This window comes from Myxocyprinus asiaticus, chromosome 36 (genome assembly GCF_019703515.2).
Source record: "Myxocyprinus asiaticus isolate MX2 ecotype Aquarium Trade chromosome 36, UBuf_Myxa_2, whole genome shotgun sequence".
In the NCBI taxonomy this organism is placed as follows: domain Eukaryota; kingdom Metazoa; phylum Chordata; class Actinopteri; order Cypriniformes; family Catostomidae; genus Myxocyprinus; species Myxocyprinus asiaticus.
This window is the reverse complement of record NC_059379.1, coordinates 1,575,001-1,597,500: the sequence shown is the minus strand read 5'-3', so window position 1 is coordinate 1,597,500 and position 22,500 is coordinate 1,575,001. Positions and strand designations below refer to the sequence as shown.

The following is a 22,500-nucleotide window of genomic DNA, read 5'->3' as shown; positions in this document are numbered from 1 at the left end:
CAGAATATCTTCCATGCTGTCATTGAGGTTCCTAGATGGACAAATGCAAAAATGGAGGTAAGAAATATTCCTGTATCTGCACTGGCCCATTTCAACCCAGCCATCTGAAATCAATCCTCACTCCACACATGCACATATGATAAATCATTTATTTCACACGCTCTGGAATACATTAAAGGAAATCATTTCCGGAAAACAGGCCTGAGGTTCTTTAAACATTATGGCATCTTCAAGCTCACGGATGGCATTCCATACTTTGGATCCTTGATTATCTGAGATGAACATAGCCAGGAACTTTAAATGAATTCAGCAGAAAGTGAAATGAACATATTGTCTCAAAGGACCACTGCAGGAATTTAGTCAGTCTGATTAACTGAAATAAATGCGTCACAGGCCAGAATGGGCTCTGATTTTGAAAGACCGGTTCAGTCTAGATATCCACTCACACTTAAAAGGGAGTTATTTCACAAGTAATTGCCATGATAAAATACATGTCACAGGTGGGGACTTGTTTTATAGTCACACACAGTTTGGAAAATGGCAGTACAGCAAACTAATGCCGAACCCAATTCTACTGACTACACCTAAATGTACCAACCAATTTCTGATCATCTCAAGAGCTCAAAGGATTACGTGAGTGGAACCAGAAATACCACTTGTGTGGTTGAGATTTTTTTCAACATTTCAAAGGTTTCAGTCCTGTAGGATTTGTGCGGTTTTGATTGGCCAGCATTTATCATGCATGTTTATGAAAAAGCAGAACATCTTTTGATTTAGTGAAAAGAGTCCAGAGAAACTATTTCTATTGGCCTTTTTTTTTAGCAGCAACGAAGAAAGACTGTTAACACTCTTGATTTGGTGTGTCTTATCACTAAAGTGTTGCATTTCAGAAATAACACAACTTATGTCTTTATGTCGACTGCTTTCTATGGGGGGCCAGATAATCCAAATGTAAAAACAAAACAAACATTTTCAGAATAATTGTAGCAGTGGACAACTGTTAGGGGCAGTGGTGGCTTGGCGGTTAAGGCTCTGGGTTACTGACCAGATGGTCAGGGGTTCAAGCCCCAACACTGCCACGATGCCACTGTTGGGCCCTTGAGCAAGGCCCTTGACCCTATCTGCTCCAGGGGTACTGTATCATGGCTGACCCTGCACTCTGACCCCAGCTTAGCTGGGATATGTGGAAAAAAAAGAATTTCACTGTATATGTGCAAATGTGTGATAAATATAATTATACATTTTATAATTATTATAGCATTTTTATTGTAAATCTAGCATGACAACGTAAAAAACTCAAATTAATATTGAGTGTTTATCATCAAAAGCCCCATGAAATTGTTTGGCGAGTGCAGTTATACTTTGTAGTTGATATACAGTATGTATTTCCTATTGAAACAGATTAGTGTCAAGAAAGTTACTTTGAAACCAGGGCTGGATTAGTAATCTGGCATACCCAGCATTTCCCTGGTGGGCTGACGCACTTTGGGGCCAATCTGGGGTGGACTGGTCATCGGGAGAACCAGGTGGGCCGGTGGGCCAGCTACGAAACGGGCCACAAAACAGCACAGGGTTATGCCGAAGGGGTTCTCCTCAACCACCACCAGTGTGCGGCATCCACCTGGATGATGTGATGGCAGCCATAGTGCACCAATACACTCACCACACACCAGCTATTGGGGGAGAGAGTAGAGTGATAGAGCCAATTAATGGATGGGGATTATTAGGAAGCCATGATTGATATGGGCCAATGGGGGGAATTTGGCCAGGACACCAGGGTTACACCCCTACTCATTTTGAGAAGTGCCCTGGGATTTTTAATGGCCACAGAGAGTCAGGACCTCAGTTTAACTTCTCATCCAAAGGACAGTGCCTTTTGACAGTATATGTCCCCATCACTATATGGGGCATTAGAACCCACACAAACCACAGGGTGAGCACCCCCTGCTGGCCTCCCTGATACCTCTTCCAGCAGCAAGAGGTCTCCCATCCAGGTACTGACCAGGCTCAGCCCTGCTTAGCTTCAGAAAGGCAACCTGTCTTGAGCTACAGGTAGATATGGCTGCTGGATATTGCTTTAGTAACCACAGGTCAACCATGGTATTTGTAGTAAAACCATAGTAGCCACAAAATTAATCATGGTTACTTCATTATTACTATACACCGAAAACCCTAATAAGTTGACTCTACTCAATTGAATTGAGTAATGGAGTCTCCAAAACGTGTGTAATTAAGTTCACTTAACTTGGTGTCCATATAGAATGAACTTAACTATTGAAGTTAAAGTAACTAGATGCAAGAAGTCTTAACTCAGATTTGCTATTTGAATGTTGTTGACTAAACTAAACTTGACTAAAGGGAACATAGATCACCCTAATGATGACATCACACCAAACAACTATTTGCAACAAAGCAACATGAATAAAACCTAGTAAACCCATGGTTAATTTTCATAAGGGTTACACAAACAAGGTGACAACATTAAACTAAATGTAAATGCTAATAAACACTAATAAATTAGAAAATACCCTATTTTATATAACTGAATCGAAATATGTTGAGAAACAGCAGCAATTAACTAAATATTTTGATTAAAAAAATAATAATTAATTTTTAAGTGAAGAATGATGTCATCAATATTTTTGGTCTGTTTTCCCGTAAGAGGGAACTTGTGCATTTTAAAAGCATATATCTTCCAAGAGCACATTTGATCAACTCTTAGGATAACAGATGTGAACTAAAGGCCACAAAACTTGAATAAGAAAAAGTTTTAAGAAAAACTTGACAACCGCAAACATGACTTCACAACCTCAACTAACAAGTCAAACAGGTTTGGATAAAATGTGCTTTCAATATTTTAGAGTTTAAAATAAGAAAAAAACTGAAGAAGACATAAAAATGTTTTTACAAAGCCCATTTATTTGACAGAATATCAACCCACAGAAGAAAAAGATGACTTGAAAAATGATGGTAGTTTCAGTCAAAAAAAGTCCAAACTGCAGAGCAGTAATTGACGCCCCACTGAGTTCTTCTGATCGCAACACAAGTTCTGCGTGGAGAGCGCTTTAATGCTATCAAAGCAGTGTTGCAATTTTATAAAAATCAATCAAAGGGCCATGTAAAAGTGATTATAAGCTAGATTTGGCCTGCGGGATACTAGTTTATGAGCCCAGTTGAGGAGCTTGTTGGATTTTGGGTGGTTTCCATTCCATTAAGACCATGCACTGGGGGGGGGCCTGGGTAGCTCAGTGAGTAAAGACACTGACTACCACCCCTGGAGCCGCGAATTCAAATCCAGGGCGTGCTGAGTGACTCCAGCCAGGTGTCCAAAGCAACCAAATTGGCACAGTTGCTAGGGAGGGTAGAGTCACATGGGGTAACCTCCTCGTGGTCACTATAATGCGGTTCTCGTTCCACACGCACTACGTCTCCTCGGTAAAACGCTCAACAAGCCACGTGATAAGATGCGTGGATTGACGGTCTCTGACGCGGAGGCAACTGAGAGTTGTCCTCCTCCACCCGGACTGAGGCGAGTCACTATGCCACCACGAGGACTTAGAGCGCATTGGGAATTGGGCATTCCAAATTGGGGAGAAAAGGGAAAAGAAAAAAGAAAAAAAAAAGACCATGTACTGTACGCAGGGGCGTAGATTCCCCCCCAGTAATCAAAACAAGCTAGTACACCACCCCCCCCCCCTTATTTATACTATGATCAATGGAAACATGTAAATGGTTCACCCTGCAACACCCCCCCCCCCACATGTTCAAGCCAAATCTATGCCCTTACTGTACAATGACAAAGCATGTTAAATAATAACACTTTATTATAGATTTCCATGCCATAAGTGTATCACAAAACCTGATATAGTGTTTAATGTTTGTCTTTAAATTTTTGTATAATGAGTGCTAGTTTCATGTCTCTTGTATCTACACTCTCATTCTCGCATAGTAAAATCTTTTCAAATCAAATGCAAATTTCAGGTCCACTTAAATATTTATATATTCACTAGACAATAAGTGGGATAATGTAGTCAGCTGATCATTATCATAAAATAAATGTCTTCTGATCGACCTGTTAAGGTTTATTTTTGTGATAATAACTGGTTAACTGTACGTTATCTCCAACAAAAGTCCTTGCAAAAAGTTGACCCAACCTGACAGTCACTGTAACACACACACTGGTCACTGAATTCAGAAATATTCTCTCCTTGTGTCTCCAGATCGCAACTAAAGATCCCCTCAATCCATTGAAGCAGGATGTGAAGAAAGGAAATTTACGCTACGTCAGTAACATCTTTCCTCATAAGGGCTACATCTGGAACTATGGAGCGATTCCTCAGGTTTGTAGTCTAACGAGACTTTTTGAAGTGATGCATGCAGAATTCAAGTGTTCTGGGGTGGAATAAATACAGGGAAGAAGACCGATGCATGAACAAACTCCAACAGACAGATTTCATGCACTTTTAAATTGCCAACTCAACCAGTGCCAAAGCATTCAAGGATTTTCTCGAAGCAATGCTGAGGCAATATTATCTACACCAACAGAGCTCACCTCAGTAACATTAATGTGTGCAAATGCTCTCTGCATATCTGCATCCATATGAGTCACACACTGGGGAATTCAGAATAAATTGAGGGATCTTTTTTCACCTTTTCCAGACGTGGGAGGATCCAGGACACAGGGATGGAGACACAGGTTGCTGTGGCGACAATGATCCCATTGATATCTGTGACATTGGGAATAAGGTACTGACCAGCGGCAGAAACTTTTTTTAACTAAATTTTTGCAAACTAAGTTTTACGTGCCTTATCTACATTTTGCCGCAGTTTCCTGGTGAAATGAACACTAGAGGCGCTACAACAACTTTTCATTTAATCCACTTTCACACAAATCATGACTGCAACTGCTGATTATGACTTTATAAACACTTATTTTTCCCACTTTTACTCACACACTGCTATGTTATGAGATTGAAACACTTTTACTATGACGCATCATTTGAAAAACAACACAGTTTAACACTTGCACTACAGACCCACATACATTTACACACTTAAACGTGATTAGCTTGTACGGTAGCTCACCTGATAGTGTTGGACTTCAGACTCGGAAGATCGCAGTTTGAGCCCAGCCAAACATGCAAGTTGACACATAATGTCACAAAATGACATGGTTGCTTCAGAAAATGTGCTTTTCATGTCACATTCGCTGTTTCGGTTAGGTTTAGGTGTTGGTTTAGGGTTAGGATGTCTGTTTTGTTCACCTCTCATTTGCTTTTAGGACACTATTGGTTAGGTTTAGGTTAAAGTTTTAGGTTAAGGAGGTACGTTTTACTCATAAAAACCTACATCTAATCTTCACCTTAAAAACCTCGTCTGATTACGACACCATTTCACTCGCTTTTGCTGCCCCCCGCTGGACATTTCACTAGGAAACTGCAGCCAAGCGTGTAATGAAGCACGTAATTTTGTTTTGCAAAAATGTTGCCACGGTCACGTAATTGTCATGAGATCAGGCTGAAAAGCACACAGTTTGTGGCAAACTTATGTAAAATATTTAGTGACTTAATCTAAAGTCTCAATCTAAACAAATTTTTGCTTTTACATATAAAATCAAACCAACTTTGAGAACTAAAGTATCTTTAAATAATGAAAGATGTCTGTAACGGGGGGTTAAAATGGGAACCTCGGCTGATTAGCCCAATTAGGGGCCGGGCGTGCATAGTCACGTCCCTGGCCCCACCCTCCTCCTTGTCACACTCCTCCCTCCTTTGCCTCAGGCCGGGGAACCCCTGGCATGACGTACATTCCCCCTGCTGGCAGGATTTTCCCCGCCTCTCTCAAGACCTGGAAGGGAGACAAGGGGAGGGAAAAGGGGAGAGGGAAAGAGCGAGGTGGAGCGACAGTGAGAGAAAGAGAGGAGAGAGAGAAAAATAATTACTCACCGGTTCCCAGACACGCAGTCGCCTGGTCCTCGACCACTCCTCCACCTTCTGGTGGATGACAGCCGCTCCTCCCTGGGTAGACAGCAGGGAGTCCTCTGACCCCTGGTGGGTGGAACGCCCCTCCACGTTCTGGCGGCCGGTAGCGAGCCCCTCTGCCCCTGGCAGCATCTCCACCACTCTAGGCAGCCAGCAGCGAGCCCCTCCTCCCCTCACGGACGGCGGCCATTCCTCCACATACAGGCAGCAAGCAGCGACTCCTCTGTTCCCCACCGGACGCCCGGGGCTGCTTCTTTGGGCAGACGGCAGTGACAAGGACTCCACAACAGCACATCCCTCCTCCTTCCCGGATTTCGGCACCGATGTAACTGGGGGGTTAAAATGGGAAAGGAGGTGGGAACCGGCTGAACAGTCAAAGTAATATTTAATGTGAAAATTAAAACATAAAGACAAAACACAAATGCACACACGGCAGGTGTGTGTGTGTGTCTCTCTCTCTCTTGGCTGCCTTTATCCCTCTCCTCGGCTGATTTTTTGTTTTAACTGTGTTATTTTGTAACAAGACCATAGTAAGTACATGGAATATGGATTTTCACTACCATGGTTAGATGTAACTTAATTTCTATAAAACAAACTAAAGCATTTTTTGTAATTATAAACCGTAGGCCTAAACACATTTAAAAACAATAAATGCAAAATATAAACATTTATAAGTTGCAACAAAATTTTATTATATTCCCTCACTCCCCTAATGTAGCCTATGAGAAATTTAATAGAGCTGAAATAATGATATGATTATATTTATTATCAATCTATTTCTGCCTAAAGTACAGTTAGTGATACTATAGTAAATTCAAGGGTGGTGATGTAGAATTCAAGCCATATTCAAATGGTTTCTGCTTGTCGTGCCGTGCTTCTCACGGGTTCTGGCAGCGGTGCAATGATCAGAGGTCAGCGTTTAAAAGTTTGAGACCGGTCTGTGAGTAAAAACGCACCTGCTTTGCGCTCGCGCTGCTCTGTCCATTGAGCCATATCCACCTACAGAGCCATACAGGTGCATTAGCCGAGGTTGTGCCTCCGCCTGTGTATTTGACGCTGCAAAACCAGATACTTCAGATGCATCGGTTCAGAATCAGATGAACCACGGTACAAATGCACACCAACCCATATAATGGAGAACTGGTAGGCTGATATTCAGAGTCTAGATAAATGTTTTTATGCAAAGACGAACTTGACGATCGATTTGATATATGACTGATAAACGCCCCCCATTTGTGACCTAACACCCCACTCTCTACTAATTTATTCTCAGAGCCCCCAGCATCCTTTGAATGCCCCCAGTGAATGCAATCCCTGTTCTAGAGGAAAGGAAAAGGTCTGTTTTAATAATACCAAATTACTGGACATTAAAGGAATATTCCAGGTGTGTCAACTGCACACAACAGTCTCTAGAATTTACTCAGAATGGTGCCAAAAACAAAAAAACATCCAGTGAGCGGCAGTTCTGTGGATGGAAACACCTTGTTGATGAGAGAGGTCAACAGAGAATGGTCAGACTGGTTTGGACTGACAAAGTCTACAGTAACTCAGATAACCACTCTGTACAATTGTGCTGAGAAGAATATAATCTCTGAATGCTATTCTGAGATGCGGGTTGGCGCTGTCTTGGCGGCACGAGGGGGACCTACACAATATTAGAATGTTGTTGTGGATCAGTGTATATTTTATATTTACACGTTTTAATTTCATAACAAAATGTCATCAAATTATAGTTAGCAATCTTTAACAATATTAAATCAATGAAACTTGAATACATTTACGTTTTATTAATATTTGCTAAAGATCACTCAATTATTGCTATGAAATGGAAATGTGTGAATCTTAAATATAAGCAAATATATATATATATGTATGTATATTTCCATCCAAAATGTTTAGTGTTTTTTAAGTGCATTTCTAAAAATTAGACTTAAGATAATACGAATTGTTGTGCATTTCTGTCCACTACATAATGCACATTGTCATGAGGGAGCAGCTGAATGACCTCTCCCTGCTTTGGGGACAGTTTAATTTGCAAGATTGGAGAAAGTATCTAATTTTATTAAATGCATCCATGAGACACCGCAGAATAAGTGTAATATCTGATATAATGTGGGCTGAAATTGCTGCGATGCCCACACACCGCCAGTCTCCGCACCAGCTCTCAAAACTGTTCTGGCGGATTGTGAGGCCCCACTTTATCGACCAGCTGCGGGTTAAACACTTCCAAATGACAAGCGCAATGTTTAAAGAATTGTGTGACAAGGTTGGACCTTTCGGTGGGCTAGTCACATCAAGCTATCGCACACTCATAACACATGCACAAATGGTCAAAACATGTCATCGTTTTGTGAATAAACCGTTTCCATCACATTAATGTGCATTTTAACTAATGCAAAACTCTAGAAAATGTACCTTTGTTCATAAAATATAAATTAACAAAGACATATCGCGATACACATTACAAAATCATACGCTGTTATTAAATATAATAATAATATACACTGGGGGCCTGGCTAGCTCAGCAAGTATTAACGCTAACTACCACTCCTGGGGTCGCGAGTTCGAATCCAGGGTGTGCTGAATGACTCCAGCCAGGTCTCCTAAGCAACCAAATTGGCCCGGTTGCTAGGGAGGGTAGAGTCGCATGGGTTAACCTCCTCGTGGTCGCTATAATGTGGTTCTTGCTCTCGGTGGGGCACGTGGTGAGTTGTGCGTGGATGCCGCGGAGAATAGCGTGAAGCCTCCACATGCGCTACGTCTCCGCGGTAACGCGCTCAACAAGCCACGTGATAAGATGCACGGATTGACGGTCTCAGATGCGGAGGCAACTGCCAGGCCACCACGAGGACTTAGAGCGCATTGGGAATTGGGCATTCCAAATTGGGGAGAAATTTTTTCCCAAAAATAATAATAATAATAATTAGCATTTTAACTAGTGAAAATTGAATTGTTGATATCAACGATTCATATCCTACATGTGATTAAAGGTAATTACAGATATCAACAACTCAATTTTCACTAGTTAAAATTCTAATTGTTGATATCAAGAATATTATTTTTGATATCAACAAATACATTGTTACTTGTAAAATATAAATTTCTGATATTAAGAAATACATTTTCACTAGTTAAAATGCTAACTCTTGATGTCTGGAAATTGATTTCAGATATCAATAATTTGGAGTGTAATCAATGATATCTAAAAAAAATCTTACTAGTAACAATTACATTATAGATATCAGAAATAAAAATTGTCACTAGTGAAAACTGAATATCTGATATCAAATCTGATGGCATTTTTACTAGTTGGAATTCAATTGTTGATATAAAAATTGCCATTTCCACTAGTAAAAATTACATTCTTGATATCAACAATTCATATCCATGCATGGCAATTAATTCATTAATAAAATATGTTCATATGTGTTTGTCCGAAGGTTTGCTCTCGAGGAGAAATCATCCGAGTGAAAGTGTTGGGCACTCTGGCACTGATTGACGAGGGAGAAACTGATTGGAAAGTCATCGTTATAAATGTCGAGGACCCAGAGGCTAAAGATTTTAATGGTTTGAGAACTTAACATTCTGCAATGGTAACTGGCCTGATGTTGAAGTTGTGCGTGGTCTCACCGCCATCTGTCATTCACACAGATATCGATGATGTCCGCAGACTGAAGCCCGGCTACCTGGAGGCCACACTTGATTGGTTCAGAATGTATAAAGTGCCTGACGGGAAGCCACAGAATCTATTTGCCTTCAACGGTGAATTTAAGAACAGGGTAAAGAGTGTTCACTGTTTACGACATTTGATTAATGACTTCTCCGTGATGTCTTAAAATGAAGATATTTTTTCCCATCTTGTTGGAAAGGCAAAAGGATAAATGTAATTTTGAAAAGTGTGCTGTCAAGCTGTGATAGTATCTTTCATTAAATTTCCAGACACTTTCTCGCAGATTTGAGATCGGCCAAAAGACTTTTCAAATTAAATCAGGTTTTAAATTCAAATCTCATCTTGGTAGAATACTCTGGCAGAGTACGTCACCTAAAGGAAAGCATTAGTGGTGTTCACTTTTCCTATTTCAAAACTCTTAGTTATAAACTGAAGTATTTGTGCTACAGACATGAATGAAACCTCGAATCATGCAGCTTGTTGAAGAGAGTGTGCTCTTACTTAGCTATCAGACTTATTATTTTCACCTGGCGAATGATAAAAGGGGGGAGAAAATCCTACAGACTTACTTTAATGGAGGGATTCGAGTTATAGAGACTAGGGGCCAGCTATACCAGCTGTACGCAAGTTACAACTTAAACTATTTATAGCGTGAATGGGCATGTTTCAATTTACATACAACTAAATATTTGAGCATTGCACCATTAAACTTAGTTGAAGTGCAACCCTACGCATAAATTCAGACCAGGAGTAATGGCTGGAATAAAAGGAAAACTGATTATATGGAAATCACTGAGCTCATGTTTTGTGTGACAGATTTCTGATTATGTTTACATTTACTTTCGTTTATATTCACAAGAGAGAACGTTGTGATAAAACTGACTTCTTAGCGGTATTTCAGCATGAAAACAATCTAAGCGGTGCAATTTCGCCCAGTGTCACTGGCATGCAAGGTTACAACACACATACACAATTTATAGGATATTAAAATGAATGTCAATATTTCCAGTCTTTTTATTAGTATTTATCATTGTCTTGTCCCTTATTAATTGTATTATTTAGTTCTCAAATATATTTTTTTTAAGTATATTTAAATGGAAATCTAATTTATTAAATAAAAAATGTTTGAACATATCTGTAACAAGTTAAAAACAAATGCAGTGCTTTTAAATGTTGCATAAATAAAGGTAAACAGTATATTATGTAATACAACAGTGCATTACATTTACTCATTTGGCAGACGCTTTTATCTAAAGCGACTTACATAAGCGCTTCATCTTAAGGAGACAGCGGTACAAAAAGTGCTGCATTACAAAGTTTCACTAGCATCAGAATAGCATTCAAAACAGATTAAAGTGCAACAAGGAATTTATTTATTTATTTAATGACTGGTTAAGTGCTCATGGAACAGATGTGTTTTTATCCATTTTTTGAAGACAGAAAGTGAGTCGGCTTCACGGATGGAGTTGGGAAGGTCACTCCACCAATGTGGTATGATGAAACAGAAAGTCCGGGAAAGTGTTTTGGTGCCTCTTTGTGTTGGTACAACAAGGCGCCACTCATTAGCCGACCGCAGGCTTCTGGTGGGCGTGTAGCTCTGCAGGTATGCTGGAGCAGACCCAGTGACTGTTCTGTATGCCAGCATCAGAGCCTTGAATTTGATACATGCATCAACCGGCAGCCAGTGAAGAGAGACAAGGAGTGGTGTAACATGCGCTCTCTTTGGTTCATTAAAGACCAGATGTGCTGCTGCATTCTGGATCATTTGCAGGGGTCTAATTGTGCATGCAGGGAGGCCTGCAATGAGAGCGTTACAGTAGTCCAGTCTAGATATGACAAGTGACTGAACAAGAAGTTGTGTGGCATGTTCAGAGAGGAAGGGTCTTATCTTCCTGATATTGTAGAGTGTAAATCTTCATGATCGTGCTGTCTTTGAGATGTGGCCTGTGAAATTGAGTTGGTTATCGATGGCTACCCCTAGATTTCTGATCGTTTTGGAAGGTGTTACTGTAGTTGCACCCAGCTGCATGGTGATGTTGTGTTCAACAGCACGGTTGGCTGGAAAGACGAGGAGTTCGGTCTTCGCTGGGTTAAGTTGCAGGTGGTGTTCCTTCATCCAGGCCGAGATGTCTGCCAAACAGGCAGCGATTCGAGCAGTCACTGTGGTGTCATTGGGCTGGAAAGACAAGTACAGCTGTGTGTCATCAGCATAGCAGTGGTAAGAGTACCCATGTGCCTGAATGATGGGTCCCAGTGATGTTGTGTATATAGAGAAGAAAAGTGGCCCAAGCACTGAGCCCTGAGGTACCCCAGTAAGTAGCTGATGTGACTTGGACACCACACCTCTCCAGGCTACCTTGAAGGACCCACCTGAGAGATAGGACTTAAACCAGTCAAGAACAGTTCCTGTGATGCCCAGAGTAGAAAGGTTGGAGAGTAGGATCTGATGGTTGACTGTGTCAAAGGCTGCAGAATGGTCCAGTAGAATCAGGACGGATGATCTTGATCCAGCATTCACCTGCATTACTTTACAGAAAGCTTACAACCTATTTTGTTTTTTTTGTTTTTTTTATCCTTTTATTCATTTTAACCCCTCAACCTTATGCACAGCTGGTGCAATCAGATTATTAGAGACTTGAGGGTATACTACAGTACATATATATATATATATTCTATTTTTTTATTTGTTTTCTCTTCTTTTTTGTTCCTAGGAATTTGCCATCAAAACGGTTAAAGACACTCATAGTTTTTGGAAAGCTCTGATCTCCAAGAAAACTAATGCTGGAGAAATCAACTGGTAAGACATCTGTCAGTCCAACCTATAATCTACACACAACTATTTAGAGTTGTCTTAAATGACAGTCATTCTGTGAAGAAACCCACAGTCCGATCCAAATCGGATTATTCACAATACAACCTCAGATTGAATGCCTTTTACAGGACAAATTCACTAAAAATAGCATTCCAGCATCCCTTTTATAAGACTATCAGACAAAAGGGGACAAATCTAAATGGCACTGCCCAGTCAAACTGCATTCCAGCTGAGAAACGTGTACATGTTTTGAATGTCACTGCTGTTCTCTCTGGTTTGCAAATAAACATGTACTGTCACAGTGATTGTACTGTGGCTGCATTGACTTTAAAGCGACCATGAAAACACGTCTCCTTCAATATGCTGAGAATTTGAGCCAGACATGGCTGTGCAAAAAAAGGATTATAGGAGACTGAAAGTTACAGTCATAGGGAGAGAATGTAGTATTCAAAATGCTGCATTGTAAGAAGTTAAAGAAACGCACTAAGAAATAAACAAAAACATTTGGGGGGAAAAGTGGATAAAACTCAAACTCTTCAAAATTAAAAAAATATTATAATTTAGAGGTAATCACTGATTGCTCATAGATCTGTTCCGGATAGTGAGCTGCCTTTGTAGGCAGTGTTTTAAGGCATCACTGGCGTGAAGTCTGTTCCGAAAGGTAGGCGACATAATTATTTTGCCCTCTAAGTATGGCTTAAATCTAATAAATTACATGACATGCTGACATCGACTCCCAATTCATTAGTTACAACCAATCGCATGTCAATATTCATTGAGAAAGGCCCCCAAATAAAGATAATTCAATAATATACAGTGGCAAGAAAAAATATGTGAACCCTTTGGAATTACCTGCATTTATGTATAAATTTGTCGTAAAATCTGGTTTGATCTTCATCTAAGTTACAATAATGAACAAACACAATCCGTTTGAACTATTAACAGAAATTATTGTACTGTTCTTGTACATACTGAAGACATCATTCAAACATTCAGTGTAGGTTGGAAAAAGTATGTGAACCCCTAGGCTAATGACATCAAGAAAAGCTAATTAGAGTCAGGAGTTGGCAAACCTGGCATCCAGTTAATGAAACAAGATTGGTGGTGTGGGTTAGAGCTACTTTGACTTATAAAAAGCACTCAAACATTGAGTTTGCTATTCACAAGAAGCATCTGCTGATGTGGAACAGGCCTCACAAAAAAGAGATCTCAGAAGACCTACAATCAAGAACTGTTGCATTGCATAAAGCTGGAAAGGGTTACAAATTTATCTCGAAGAGCTTAGATATTCATCTGTCCACAGTTAGACACATTGTCTATAAATGGAGATGATTTAGTACTATAGGTACTCTCACTAGAAGTGGCCGTCCAGCCAAGATGACTCAGAGGGCACACTGCAGAATGCTCAATGAGGTCAAAAAGAACCATAGAGTGACAGATAAAGACTTGAAGGAATCATTGGAACTGGTTAACATCTCTGTTCATGAGTCTACTATACGAAAAAAAAAAACATTAAACAGGCATGGTGTCCATGGCAGGACACCACGAAGGAAGCCATTGCTTTCCAACAAAAACATTGCTGCGCACCTGGAGTTTGCCAAAGACCACCTTGACACTCCACAACGCTACTGGGAAACTGAGTCAAGTCTACTTTCATCTAGTTAACCTAAATTGAAAGTTAAATGAACTTAAAGGGATAATTCACCCAAAAATGAAAATTCTCTCATCATTTACTCACCCTCATACCATCCCAGATGTGTTTGACTTTCTTTCTTGTGCAGAACACAAATGAAGATTTTTAGAAGAATATTTCAGCTCTGTAGGTCCATACAATGCAAGTGAATGGGTGCCAAAATTTTGAAGCCCAAAAAATCACATAAGTCGGCATAAAAATAATCCATAAGACTCCAGTGGTTTAATCAATGTCTTTAGAAGTGATATGATAGGTGTGGTTGAGAAACAGATCACTTTCACATTCTTTTTCTTGTGTTTTTGGTGATTCATATTCTTCATGCATATCGCCCCCTACTGGGGAGGGAGGAGAATTTATTGCAAAAAAGGTCTTAAATATTGATCTGTTTCACACCCACACCTATCATATCACTTCTGAAAATATAGATTAAAACACTGGAGTCGTATGGATTAATTTTATGCTGCCTTTATGTGCTTTTTGGGGCATAAGAATTTTGGCACCCATTCACTTGCATTGTATGGACCTACAGAGCTGAGATATTCTTCTAAAAATCTTCATTTGTGTTCTGCAGAAGACAGAAAGTCAAATACATCTGGGATGTCATGAGGGTGAGTAAATGATGAGAGAATTTTCATTTTTGGGTGAACTATCCCTTTAATTACACAAGTTTTGGAGATGCCATTACTCAGTTAAGTTGAGTGAACAAGTTTACAATTAGTCAACTTATTAGGCATTTGTGTGGTTTTTATTAATTTTGTCCCACCATGCAGAGTGAGCGACACTTGCACATCTTGTGCATCGTATACCGTAATTCTGCAGATGTGCATTGCGGGCATTGCATTAGCAAGTCTGCTTACATTGCACGCTCACTCAGGCACATATCCTCACCTCTTCTGTGTCCCACAACATTCCTCTTTCACTCATAGTGCATGTGTGTGTTTTTGTGCAATGTCATCATGCTTAAATAGTCAAAAACGCATGCACAAGTTATTTTACTTCCTGAACAAGTGTGGACCCAAGTACAGATTGCATGCGAACATCGCCACAGTTCCACTGCAACTGAGCTCAGACCACTTCCTAAAGGTAGTTGCGGGTTCAGTACCACAGTCCGCTCCCCGGTTCGCAAAACAGCTTTCATATCACCAATTTTTAATGTGAACCATGCTCTTTTTTGGACTAATCTGCCAATGAGAAAGCCCCATCTTCTGAACCTGATTTTAGCAACACCCCTGCATTTTTGACCAGGAAGTGAGACTGCATCTCTGTCCATCATGGTCGTACGGTGAATAGTTGGATCCCATCATTTAGTAAATTATGCAAATGCACTCCAAGGTCTGAAAATCAGAGTGCAACTTAAAGAATTGTCATTACTAAACACACATTCTCAGCAGATAAACTTTTTTGGGTTTTAATGTAAAATAGTATCTTTTTATGTCGGTACAACTGTTCGCCGACTTTTGGATAACGTTTTTCAGGTCCACTTTAAATTAGCTTAAATTGTCACTACCGAAGTAGTGAAGTGATTATTTCAGTAGTGACGAAATGTTATGTTCAACCATTAATTTTAAGGAAACAATTATAAGCTCTGAACAGTTGTACGTGTCCGTATGGGCTCGCCGTAAAGAGAATAAGACCGTGCTTGAAAAAAAACTATATCCTAGCCTTTATTAAGCAGCTGCCTAGACAGCAAGGCAGCTCACTAAGTTTTAGAACAGAGCTCATGCTGTGACTGTGACACTTCAAAAGCATAAAGATTGTTGTTTTTTGTGTGCAGATGTCTAAATGTGCCCAGTGAATCTCCTGTGACATATTACTAATGAATTTGGGAATAGATATCACCTGCTAATGGGCCTGGTTTGTTTAGATTGACCCCATAAAGGTTACATCAACACTGAAGGTCTCTAAACAGGGAGTACATTTGCTTTGGGGATATTCCAATGTTCTTTTAATGTTATGGATTTGTTTCAAATTTATCCCACAGTATGAACACCTGTGTCTCCGAGAGTCCCTTTTTCTGTTCCAGTGTAGAAGCCAAAGTCATCATAGATTCAGTGAGTGCATCCATCGGTGCCACTGTCACACACACACACACACACACACACGCAGGAAATAATAATTCAGTCTCAACACCACAGAGACCTCAAAAGAAACTTCTATACCTTTGGGAACTTTTGAATGCATTGAACCATTGATTGCATTCTTTAACAGAAAATCACTGCTGTGCAACAGAATTCATGCCACACTTAAATGCAATCATAACACGGGAACAATGTTTAATTAAATACACACACATTGCTTTCATTGTGGAAATTGTGCCACAATGAAAAAAAACTGTCATTATTGTTTTGTAATGCCGCTAATCTTTTCATTGAAAAGCAAAGAATAAAAATCTGAATTAATGCCAGAATTAAGCACATTTACACTTTGAAATGTAATCCTACTGTGTGACAATTTTCACAAGTTACAAGTTAAGCACATGATTGAGTGATTATGCCTTTTACATTGTATTTAATTTTAAACAGTGTTGAAATCATGCCACTATGAAAAGTAATCACTATCCAATCATAGGCATGGACAGAATGAGGGGGTGCATGTCCAAGATTACAAGCTCGGCAGAAAGATTGCTAATCGATCACGGGATGTTTGTGAACTATCGGCGCGACATGACAGTCGCATGTAGTGTGGACAGCATCTTAGATTACGGTATGATAGAGCGGTTCAGATTGAACAGATTGCAGATTTTCTCAAGTAGAAACAAAAATGCCCATGTCTTGCAAGGGACCTCTCTCTCACGATCTAAACCCTTACAGGAATAGTTCACCCAAAAATAAAAATTCTCTCATCATTGACTCACCCTCATGGCATCCCAGATGTGTACGACTTTCTTTCTTCAGCAGAACACTAATGAAGATTTTATATAAGAATATCTCAGCTCTGTAGGTCCATACAATGCAAGTGAATGGTGACCAGAATCTTGAAGCTCCAAAAAGCACATAAATGCAGCATAAAAGTAATCCATATGACTCCAGTTGTTTAATCCATGTCTTCTGAAGTGATATGATAGGTGTGGGTGAGAAACAGATCAATATTTAAGTCCTTTTTTACTATAAATCTCCACTTTCACTTTCACATTCTTCTTTAGTTTTTGACGATTCACATTCTTCATGCATATCACCACCAACTGGGCAGGGAGGAGAATATATAGTAAAAAGGACTTAATATAAAGCCCATTTCCTGTAGCAGTTTAGAGTAGGATGCAGCCAAAGTCAACACAAGGCTAAAGGCGTTGTGATTTTTGAATTCAGAGACCTGCCGAATGATACATTGAAATACATAGAAAAAAATGAATGCCCATTTCTTGCAAGGGACATCAAGCTTAATTACTGTGTCAGTTCGGAGCAGGATGCATCCAAAGTCAACACAATGCTCAATGCTTTTTCTCAAATTTAGTGACCTGTAGAAAGGTTGTTTCAATTAAATAGAAAAAAATGAATGACCAATTTTTATGAAAGTCCTCCCAGACTACCTGCACACTTCCTATTAAACCACTTTACTGTCAATTTGGAGTAAAATGCATGCAGAGTCATTACAATGCTTAAAGATGTTAATTTTTTCTCCATTTAGAGACCCGTAGAAAGGTTCTTTTTAAACAGGTTGAAAAAAATAATGACGATTTATTGCAAAGGACCTCCCAGAAGGTCAGCACACATCTTATTAAGCCCATTCGCTCTGGCAATTTGAAGTAAAACACATGCAAAGTCACCCCTTCTTAAAGACATGTAGAAATGTCATTTCTAATAAACAGAACAAATGAATGACCACTTCTTCCAAAGGACCGACCACAATAAATAAACCCAAAATTTAAAGCCTGTTTACTTTGGCAATTTGGAGTAGGAGGCATCCAAAGTCAACACAACACTTGAAGATTGTTTGAAGATGTGAAGAAGTCGTGAGTTCAAATCCAGGTCTCCTAAGCAACCAAATTGGCCCGGTTGCTAGGGAGGGTAGAGTCACATGTGGTAATCTCCTCGTGGTCGTGATTAGTGGTTCTCGCTCTCAGTGGGGCGTGTGGTGAGTTGTGTGTGGATCGTGGAGAGTAGCATGAGCCTCCACATGCGGTGAGTCTCCGCGGTGTCATGCACAACGAGTCACGTGATAAGATGCACGGATTGACGGTCTCAGAAGTGGAGGCAACTGAGACTTGTCCTCCGCCACCCGGATTGAGGTGAGTAGCCGCGCCACCACGAGGACCTACTAAGTAGTGGGAACTGGGCACTCCAAAATTGGGAGAAAAAGGGATAAAAATAAAAAAATAAATTTACAAAAGTGTTAAGGGTTTAGATAGTGATGGTGGTCCCTTTTTCAACTTTGAAATGAACTTTCTACAAGTCTCTGAAGTTGAAAAAAATCACATTGACTTAAGAGCACTTTATTGACTTTTCCTCAGTAAGTTGGGTGGGTGGCGCTTTGTAAGAATACATTTTTTCTACCTCTTCAAAATAAAGATTATTTTATTTTTCTCCTGTATTCTACAGTGGAACAAAGGGGCAGGGGCTCGAGCCCCTGCTGGTCCCCCCTCTGTGCACGCCACTGATAAAGACAGTTTTGTGTTTCATTGTGGCACAATATCCACAGGTTGTTAATTTAAAGCAATGTTGTGTGTGTTCAGTTTAACATTGATCCTTTGTAATGACTGCATTTCAGAATGAATTCTGTTCCATTCCCAGCAGTCGGTTTTAATTTATTAATCTGTCGATTATAAACTGTATAAAAGATCACTTTGACTGACACTAGAAAAGTACTGTTTCTTTATGATCTCAGCACTCTCTGAAAACTTCGGGGACAATTCACAGAATGAAAATTCTGTCATCATTTACTCACCCTCATGTCATTCTAAACCTGTATTTTTTATTTATTTAGCATCATTCAAACGCAAATCTTCCCCACTGTAAAAATTCACTATTCACATTCAGCCATGATTGATTTAATGCGTTAAAAAACAGCGTTCAATAACAGGGCAGTTACTGAGATTAAGCGAATAGAGGGGACCCTCTCTATGTAGAATAAAACAGCTTTTATAGGATTATTGGATTTCATGTGAGTGCTCATGAGTGCCCTTTTAAGCTGAATCACAAATGGCAAGATTTTCAGTGAATAATGATTTTAATAATGAAGTCTTTTCTTTACACAAACCTTTCTCATGACTTAAGAAGAATTTGACTAATCGCACAAGTTGTACAGATTACTTTTAAGGTTGTATGGTGATTGTGGCGGAACGACCCGCCCCTCCCTCTCGTCATCGTCACCCCGCCTCTGAGGGCCTTCCTTCAGCCAGGCTCACGATGGGAGTTGGGCAGGAGAAGAGGCGCATAATTAATAAGCAACATATGGGCAGCGGGGGAATGAGGCACACCTGATTTGTGTTTAGCCTCATCACCGCTGCCAAATAAATGAAGAGCCTCTTCTTGGGGGGGGCTGGCTTCTATTCTCCATGTGTGCACACACTGGCATTCTCGCAGGAGCAGAGCAGAGCGGGGAGGGTTCGGCCGAGTTAGATGCATCGCCGGTTGCTCCTCTGACCACCGGCACGAATTAGATGTGACGCTGGGGAGGACAGCATGCATTGCGGCTGACGGGCTATGGCCCCTCTCAACTATGGCGCACGCCTGGGAATACAGGCCACCAAGGATGCCGCCGTCCCACGCACCTCGAACCAAGGAGGGGAAGGCGTGTGGATGTCGGACCCCGCTCACACCTGGACCATTCCAGGGACACTTCCCCAACCTTCACGGAGCCCCGTTTCACCACGAGGATGCCAGATTCCCCTTTATTTTGATCACCATTTTTCCCATTATGAACATTTTTCCAATAAATGCCTCTCCGAGGCTTGACGCCACACCCACTGTGCCTGTCTCTTGCTCACCCTGCCACGTGATTTTGGATCTTGTCAGACCACATAACCAGGGGCGTGTCCAGGATTTTTTGCCACGGTGGCAAGAGTCGAGTATGGGGTGGCATCCAGTAATTTCACCTAACGGGTTACTGAGGCGGAACGCTGTATCCATGCGCAACATGGACGGGTTAAGCCGTTGCGCACCATCTCCAGGACACGAGTGGGGTCTGAGCTGGGGTGGCAAAGCTCATTTTTAGGGTGGCAGCTGCCACCCCGTGCCACCCTTCTGGCCCCCGCCCTTGTGCATAAAGTCTCCTTTTGTGTTCAACAGAAGAAAGTCATATGGGCTTGAAACAACTTGAGGGTGAATAAATGAAGACATAATTTCCATTTCTGTGTGAACTATTGCTTTAAGAATCTACCTTTACAGAACTTTATTTCCTCAGGCACATCCCTACAGTGATGCAGAGCAGATACCCAGCTCAGGTGAGTACAGATTGATTTATCCACCTTATTCATGTTCTGCCGTTGAATAGATGTTTTATTAGAAATGTAAGCGATAACATATAGTCAGCTGGTCATTATCCTAAAACAAAACCCAGCTGGCTGTAAATATAAAGCTGCTTCATACATGGCTTCTTACCAAAAACATAAATGAGTATGAAATGGTAATCTAAGTTGAAGTGATTTTATTATGTGAGAAAAAAAGAGCTAATAGAAACTAATAGCTTTATTTATTAATTTTCTGACTCTCTTGTTTTCTCTCCTTCTAGCTGATAAATGGTTCTATTACAGCAAACCGTAAAAGATCATCAGAGGTGACGGGCTCGGCATTCGTTTTATTGCACCAGACAGAACACTACCTGTATTAGCCATGGAGGCAGAATTAAATATTAGCTTACTGAATACTGCACAGTATTACTGCCTACTGTCTCACAAAATAGTATTTAAAAAGGTTTCATGATAAAGGTTTACCTCATGCAGCTGCATGTGAGTGGTGTCCAGTATCATTTTGAAAATAAATCAATCAGTCAATATGGGGCCTACTCATGTGAATCAAATCATGTAACACTCTTTATAAGTGCATATCTCTGTATCTTCATCATGACAATAAAAACAGCTGTTGTTCTGAAACATCTTTCTCTTGAGGTCCATTTGGTCTATTAATACGTGTGACAACTGTGTGTTAAAGGGAACATCTAATTGTCACATTTAGGTTATTTTTCAACTTACTTAATCACTATAATTACAGGGAAACTCTTAAATATGCTTCTACAGATATGTAATTGTGGCTAATGTTACTTGGACCTTTATAAACCCATCATCATGGCAACCACCCATTTATGTACAGTTGAAGTCAGAAGTTTATATGCACTTAGGTTGAAGTCATTAAAACTCTTTTTTTTTAACCACTCCACAGATTTAATATTAGCAAACTATAGTTTTGGCAAGTCGTTTAGAACATCTACTTTGTGCGTGACACGAGTAATTTTTCCAACAATTGTTTACAGACCGATTGTTTCACTTTTAATTGACTATATCACAATTCCAGTGGGTCAGAAGTGTACATACACTAAGTTAACTGTGCCTTTAAGCAGCTTAGAAAATTCCAGAAAATGATGTCAAGCCTTTAGACAATTAGCTTCTGATAGGAGGTGTACTGAATTGGAGGTGTACCTGTGGATGTATTTTAAGGCCTACCTTCAAACTCGGTGCCTCTTTGCTTGACATCATGGGAAAATCAAAAGAAATCAGCCAAGACCTCAGAAAATAAATTGTGGACCTCCACAAGTCTGGTTCATCCTTGGGAGCAATTTTCAAACGCCTGAAGGTACCACGTTCATCCGTACAAACAATAGTACGCAAGTATAAGCACTATAGGACCACGCAGCCATCATACCGCTCAGGAAGGAGACGCATTCTGTCTCCTAGAGATGAACGTAGTTTGGTGTGAAAAGTGCAAATCAATCCCAGAACAACAGCAAAGGACCTTGTGAAGATGCTGGAAGAAACAGGTAGACGAGTATCTATATCCACAGCAAAACGAGTCCTATATCGACATAACCTGAAAGGCTGCTCAGCAAGGAAGAAGCCACTGCTCCAAAACCACCATAAAAAAGCCAGAATACAGTTTGCAAGTGCACATGGGGACAAAGATCTTACTTTCTGGAGAAATGTCCTCTGGTCTGATGAAACGTAAATTGAACTGTTTGGCCATAATGACCATCGTTATGTTTGGAGGAAAAAGGGCAAGGATTGCAAGCCGAAGAACACCATCCCAACCGTGAAGCATGGGGGTGGCAGCATCATGTTGTGGGGGTGCTTTGCTGCAGGAGGGACTGGTGCACTTCACAAAATAGATGGCATCATGAGGAAGGAAAATGATGTGGATATATTGAAGCAACATCTCAAGACATCAGCCAGGAAGTTAAAGCTCGGTCGCAAATGGGT

General features: G+C 40.4%; 1 protein-coding gene across 2 annotated transcripts in view; it reads left to right on the top strand.

Moving 5' to 3' along the window:
- The window catches only part of ppa1a (inorganic pyrophosphatase 1a), a 30,225-nt gene that overhangs the window by 7,489 nt on the left and 236 nt on the right, over positions 1 to 22,500 (top strand). The window contains exons 4-12 of one of the 2 annotated variants that reach the window (XM_051673633.1): positions 4 to 57; positions 4,221 to 4,340; positions 4,660 to 4,746; positions 9,422 to 9,548; positions 9,633 to 9,760; positions 12,363 to 12,448; positions 16,138 to 16,207; positions 20,496 to 20,535; positions 20,823 to 22,500. The exon at positions 20,823 to 22,500 is cut by the window's right edge and continues 236 nt beyond it. In XM_051673633.1, coding sequence (XP_051529593.1) covers positions 4 to 57; positions 4,221 to 4,340; positions 4,660 to 4,746; positions 9,422 to 9,548; positions 9,633 to 9,760; positions 12,363 to 12,448; positions 16,138 to 16,207; positions 20,496 to 20,535; positions 20,823 to 20,854 — 744 coding nt within the window. In that variant the 3' untranslated portion in view covers positions 20,855 to 22,500. The remainder of the gene's footprint in view (positions 1 to 3; positions 58 to 4,220; positions 4,341 to 4,659; positions 4,747 to 9,421; positions 9,549 to 9,632; positions 9,761 to 12,362; positions 12,449 to 16,137; positions 16,208 to 20,495; positions 20,536 to 20,822) is intronic. The other variant, XM_051673635.1, reaches the window with a different exon arrangement.